The sequence below is a fragment of the Corvus brachyrhynchos genome, unplaced genomic scaffold (genome assembly GCF_000691975.1).
Source record: "Corvus brachyrhynchos isolate BGI_N302 unplaced genomic scaffold, ASM69197v1 scaffold223, whole genome shotgun sequence".
NCBI lineage: Eukaryota > Metazoa > Chordata > Aves > Passeriformes > Corvidae > Corvus > Corvus brachyrhynchos.
Genome location: NW_008237174.1, coordinates 2,276,014 through 2,282,379, shown reverse-complemented (window position 1 = coordinate 2,282,379; position 6,366 = coordinate 2,276,014). Strand labels below are relative to the sequence as shown.

Genomic DNA, 6,366 nt, shown 5'->3' with positions numbered 1-6,366 from the left:
AGCCGGGCTCTGAGTGCAGGAGTTGTCCCAGGGCAGGGACCCAAAGCTGCCCCAGGAAGCTGAGGGAAGCTCTGGTGTGTGTGTGGGGTTCCTGCTGGGCTCAGCCCCTCTGGCCCCGATGGGACACAGGTTTATCTGCAGTCATCTCATGGCTTCTTTGGGCTGCTGGGCCAGAGAAGCAGGCTCTGTTTGGGTTCTTTCTCCAAAACTTAAAAAATTTTGTCCTCATCCTGAAGAAGGTTCTCACAAGGTTATTTTAGTGTATTCCTACCCAATGAAGCCTCAGCACCATCCAGTATCCAAGGTTTACTGGAAGTGGGGTGGTACCACACAGACAGTTTCCGGAGGGGGGAAGGTTAGGGATTTTCTCTCACAACCTCTGACACTGGGCTCAGCATGTTCACACTCTCCCAAGGGTACATCAGAACTGAATCTTTCTGGAGGCCCAGGGATTTTTCCTTTCAAGATTTGTCCCTTCCATCACTTTTCTCCCCTCTGGGGTCCTTGAGAGCGTCAAGTACCTGGAACCAAGGGACACTTCATAGAGACATTCATTTTTTCTTTTGTAAATGATTTTAAAAGATTTACAAGGGAGTTGCAAATGGATCTGAGCAAAGATGGAAAAAGACCACAAAAGAGAAGACATTTTAGCAACGAAACGGGAACATGGACCTTTGCCAGCATCCCTGCAGGGTCTGCCAGGCTGTTATTCACCCCTCAGTGCACTGTCAGCCCTTGCCCACGGCAGATGGGGGGACACTGGCCCATGGCTGATGGGCTGGGGGGACACTGACGTGCTGCTGAGGCTGTGGCCCTGCTCTCTGGGCTCTGCACCTGCGCTGGCTCTGTGCTTGCAGGACCAGGGTGGTCTAATTAAAGGTGGCAAAGCCACCTCCAGAGTCAGCTCTGCAAAGCACCAGCTGCATGTGCAGGGCCTGTGAGCTGCTGGCACGGCGCGGCTTGGCCCAGGTCACTGGCTGCCTGCGGTTCCTGAAGTGCTCACAGAGAGCAATCACTTCCCAGTGTCAAGTGCTCTCAATTGCCCATAATTTTGGAATTGTGCAAGTCTTCCCCCAAGACTATTCTCCTTTCCAAAGATACCAGCTGGGAAGGTTCTGTGTCCAGGGCCCCACTGTGCGTCCCCCCAGGAAGCTGGAGGTGCAGTTTGTGTGGGACACCTGTGTCTGCAGGACAGTGGCAGCAGAGCCTTGCAGAAGGGGCACGGTGGTGGCACTGATGGCAGAGGCTCCAGGGGCACACGTGCACCATGTCAGGGTCCAGGTTACAGCTGGGGACAGCCCAAGCTGTCCTTGTGGCCGCCAGACCTGGCTGGAAGGGGGATGGTGCTCACATACAGGTTTTTCACAGAAGCTTGGGTTCAAACACAGCCTGAGGAACTGGCAGCTGCCCCAGAGGTCCTGTCCCTCCAACAGGAGTGACACCTGAGGAAGAGTGGGGGGAAGGAGAGGCAGTGAGAGGGGAAGTGGCTTTTCCTGGTCCATGTATGCAGGGGGCTGTGCTGCCTCTCAGATCACAGCAAGCTCCTTCAGCCCAGGGAAGGGGGAAGCTCACCCACATGTCCCCCTGAGCAGTCTGTGCCTGACTGACCTGTCTCCCCAGGTGTCCCTCAGCCACGAGTGCACTCGTGCCATCATGAAGCTGATGTACTGCCCGCACTGCCGGGGCATGTCCAGCGTGAGGCCATGCAACAACTACTGCCTGAACGTCGTGAAGGGCTGCCTGGCCAACCAGGCAGACCTCAGCACCGAGTGGAAGTACCTGATGGGTAAGATGGCCTTTCTCTACTGCAGCACAGCTGCCTCTCACCTTTGAACTGTCTGAGGCTGTGTTTGGCGAGTAAAGAGGATGGTTGGGAGGCTCAGGGGAGGTTGTTTGCAATGTTAAAGCTCTCAGTCCTTGTGCCCACACAGCATCACTCAGCAAGCTCCTCTCTCTCTCTCACAAGCACATGCACAGCTGGAGTGATCTGAGACCTGAGGGAGCCTTGGTGTTTGTCTGGACTCACGGAGGGCAGGCACCAGAGGAGATGACCTTGGGCTTGGCCTTTTTTTCCCCTGCCTTGGCACCCGCTGCCTGGCCAGCCGAGCTGCCAGCTCACCTCCCAGCTGCAGCCCCACAGGCTGGCTCAGGGTTGGCATTAACAACAAAAACCCCGCTGGAGTGCGAGGAGTGTCACCTGCCTCTCAAGGGACACTGCAGAAGGGATGCGGAAGCGCTGCCTGGAGAGGTGCCCAGGCCAGCTGTGCCACAGCTAACTGGAAATGCTCCCTGTGGGAGCAACTGGGAGGCTGCTGCAAAGGAGGGGGAGGAACTATCCCTTCCCTAGGGGTTCAGTGGCCCTTTGGCCTTTCTGACCAGAGCCAGCCAGGTGTTCCTGTCACTCTGTCCTGGTAGGATGATGGCCTGTCTCCTGAAACATCACTGTACAGCTTTCCTGGATTGACAGGGAAGCAATTCCATGTGCATTTTGCATTTATTCTGGCTTCCTCTTCCCAAGAGACACTGCCAAGGGGTGACAGCTAGGAGAAAATTGGAGCTTCTTTCAAATTGCAGTTGTACATTGCAGCGTCAGAGGTCACAAATTGATCAAGGATGGGAGCAAATGGAGTCAAAGGCTGGTTTACTGGTGGTGTCCTTCCTTCACCCTTCTCCACCTGGCCCTTCTCTGTAGCCAGAGACAATTTTGTTACATGAAATACAGAGTTATTCTTTCAGTTTGACAAATTAGGGCAGGTGAAATCAAGGAAGATTTTTATAGTAAGTGGTTCAAATATAATTTATCACTATTTGGGGGTGCAACCTTTGATTTAAACATCTGTATCTCAAGATTAGTGCCTCTGCAAGGCACTATTTGTCTGAAATATGCAGTCTCAAAGATGACACCACAAGCTCTGAGTGGCAGCAGAATTAAACTGCAAGCTATACCCCCTTATATTGAGAGCATATAGGCTGTCCTTCCTTCAGACCCAACTGGAGTGTTGAGAATTGTCTCTGGAGGTAGGCAGAGATTGGCAATTCTTAGTAAGCCAAGCACAGTCCCAAAGCAGCAATCCAAGCTGGAACTTCCAGGCCAGGCAGGAGTGCTTGGACATCAGAGCTTTCCAGGAGGAGCTGAGAGCAAGAGGCAGCCCTCAGTCACTCCCTGTTTACCAGTTAGTTGTGGGCATACTGGTCTGCTTCTGTACCTGTATAGCCTGATATTTCCCTGGCTGTTGTCCTTCCAGAGGTGAAGGTGAGAAGAATTACTCCTTTTCTCACTCCTTCACTGCCACAGAAGCTATTTCCCACATCCACTACCTCTGGCACCTTATTGACCCCAATTCTCCCACTTTCTGCTGGCTGCAGTGCTTTGCTGAAGACATGCACTGAGTTAGGAGGGTGAGAGCCAAGTATTGCTCTGTGTTTCTTAATAATTCTGCACCAGTTTTCTGGCTTTCCCTTCTGTATCACCCAGGGAAATGCTGGTTACTTTGGGTGAACACTCTAGCCAAAGTGCATTTACCATTTGCAGGAGGTTCCTCTGCCACAGAGAGTGGCTTTACTTACATAAAGTGAGGAAAACAAGTGTGCACCTGGGCAGTAATGAAAATGGAGAGGTGTCTCCCAACAAGGAGACCTGCCAAGGGCTCAGCAGCTTCTCCCAGCCAGCATGAGCATGATCCTTACCTTGGTTTGCCCAGAGTGATGATGAGAGCTGTCCCTGCCTTGTTCCACCAGATTCCCTGATCGGGGTGGCTGATCGGATCGACGGACCCTACAACGTGGACACTGTCATAGGGACCATTCACATGAGGATCGCTGAAGCCATTTCTAACTTGCAAGAAAACAAAGATTCAATCACGAGCAAGGTAGGAGCGTGTGCCTGGGCCTGGCTGAGGACACATCATGTGCAACTGCCAGGACCAAATGCTCTTTTGTGCTCACTATTCAGCTGAACAGCAGGAGATGACGAATGAAAGAGAGCAAATGCCCACTCTTTTAATGATAAATTACCTTGGTTTCCTACCACCCATCTGACACAGGCACAAACCTTTGCAGGTGTTTCCAAATACTGCTCCCTGCCACATCCAGCCAGCCTCCTTTGGGTACAGGCACAGGAGCTGGGACTGCATACACAGTGACGGGGGGAGGCCATGTGCCATTTGCTGTCAAGGGCCTCTGTGCTGAAGAGTTTTGAGATGTTGTGGCTGAGCTGAGGCATTTACACGAAGTGCACAGTCCCCAGTGACAGGAGGCAGCTGCTTTAACCTGCCTCGAGGGGATGTTGAGCAGTGGAAACACTGGGCTATCAGGTTGTACCGTGGGACGGAGCTGCAATCTGGCAGTCCATCTGGGGAGTACAGACCAGGCTCTCCTGAGGCTCACCTGTCTTCCAAGAAGTATGTATCATGAAGGTCTCTTCTGTTGGTCTTCTATTTTTAGTATATTTATCCACTTAACCACAATCACCTCTGTAGCTGAAGGTAAGAGAAGCTTTGGGAACAAAAGCAGCCCTCCAGGGCTCCTGCCTTTTGCCCAGACACTCCCCGGGTCCTGCAGCTATCCCAGTCAGAGCAGAGATGCAGATGAAAGAAGCGGGACAGGTCCTAACTGGGTTTTGGATAAGGGAAGGGCCAGAGGTATTGCTTGGCAAACAGGAATTCACTGGCACACATCAAAGCACTAACAGCAGCATGCATCCCAGTACTGGGTTAGGTTTCTTTTCTGACATGAAAGGCCATGTTCTTTCTTTCCTTGTTAGGTGAGACTGAGGCTTTCCACATAAAAGCAAATCCACGGTGTGGGAAAACACAGCATCATCTGCAAAGAGTGGTGTTTCCAAGGGGAATACAGTAAATCTGGTGAAATGAAAAGGGCTAAATAGTCTTAACTGGTGTTTGATTGGAGCAACTAAACATGTTTGATAAGCTCCTCAGTATGACCTGGTGACCAGGTGAATGGAGCACTCTTTGCTGGTGGCACAGATAGCAGAGGGCAGGAGATGCGAAAGCTCTGAGCTCTGTTTTTGAGCATGGCAAAGCCATCAGATGAAGGATGTTGTTCTCAGCTGAATTCAGGACTGTCCCAGGCCAGTCCTGGCCATCTCCGCTCTCAGAGCTGAGGACAGCAGGTTGGGCTGCAGCTGAAGGCTTTAAACATGAGGGTAACCTCCCAGTCTGGCCAGCCACACTCCCACCACCAGAGACCATTGCTGCTGCGACTGCAGTCCCTAATTGTGGCACGTCACAACCTGAGAGGTCCCCACTTGACTCCTGCACATCCCACTCACACAGCCAGGCCAGGTCTCCTCGCTGGTTCCATCCCAGGTTTCCCATGGCAGTCTCAGATCTCTCGTTCCATAAAGCAATTTATTCACAGCACAGTTACACAGAAGAAACTCAAACTGGTGCCTCTGAGGACAACAAAGGAACCCCTAGGCTTTTATCCCTTCACAGTCCAAGCATGCAAAAGTCTCATCCGGGTATGCCCCATCTCTCAGTGTCTGGTCACCTGGCTGGTGCCCCAGGTCCCTGTGCCCTTTGTTATGCAAAGGGTGGGCAGTGCACAACTCCTGGCTTGGGCGAGCCAGAGCTGAATCTGCAGCTCTGAATCTGCAGCTGCACCCCGAGCCACCTGCACAGAATGTATTCCTCAACACTGAACCCCTTTTTTGAGAGGAGCCAGGAGTGGCCCTTGGCCCCAGTGCCACCCTCAGTCACAGTTTGTCCTGGGTTCTGGGGTAAAACTGGAAATAAGCACTTGTGGTACTGAGCCTTGTGTTCAGGGCAGCACAGAGCACTCTCCCTGCTTCCTCCCACTCCCCTTTCTCCCTGTGGCTCTCATGGATTTCAGGTAGCAGGAGCTATCAGAGGCTGCAAACACCTACTTGCTCTCATTATTCTGGAGGCTGTCGACCCCCTCAGTCTGCTGAAGTTGTGTTTCCTCCAGCAGTAATTTGCGTTTCTCACTGCAAGCGTTTGGGCTGGCAAGAGGTTTGCCTTGGTACCACACTGTGCTGGAGCTGCTATGGGAGCCACTGTCCTGGACACCTCCCCAGACTTTTATCTCCTGGAAGAGGCCATCTGCCAACAGCAGCATTAGGCCAGTAAAATACAGCAGTGATACCAAGGTTTTGTTTTGTAGAACCAAGTTGAAAATGCTCTACAAGCAGTTTTCAGGGTGGGTTTTTTGCACAGAGTGAACGAGACTGATGAACAAATTGGCTTGGTGCTGAACTGCTGGAGTCATCAGATCCATCTGGTCAGCAGGATAGGGCACCCCAGGAGGGGCCTTTGGGGGCTGAATGTCCCTCAGACACACCAACAAGAGACTCTTGGCTAGGTTAGGAGTTCACTGTCAGAATCC

General features: G+C 52.3%; 1 protein-coding gene across 1 annotated transcript in view; it reads left to right on the top strand.

The window, feature by feature from the left end:
- GPC1 (glypican 1) overlaps positions 1-6,366 on the top strand; it is a 213,581-nt gene that overhangs the window by 197,666 nt on the left and 9,549 nt on the right. Inside the window, exons 5-6 of the mRNA XM_017728724.1 lie at positions 1,621-1,786; positions 3,739-3,869. Of these exons, the coding sequence (XP_017584213.1) occupies positions 1,621-1,786; positions 3,739-3,869 (297 nt within the window). The remainder of the gene's footprint in view (positions 1-1,620; positions 1,787-3,738; positions 3,870-6,366) is intronic.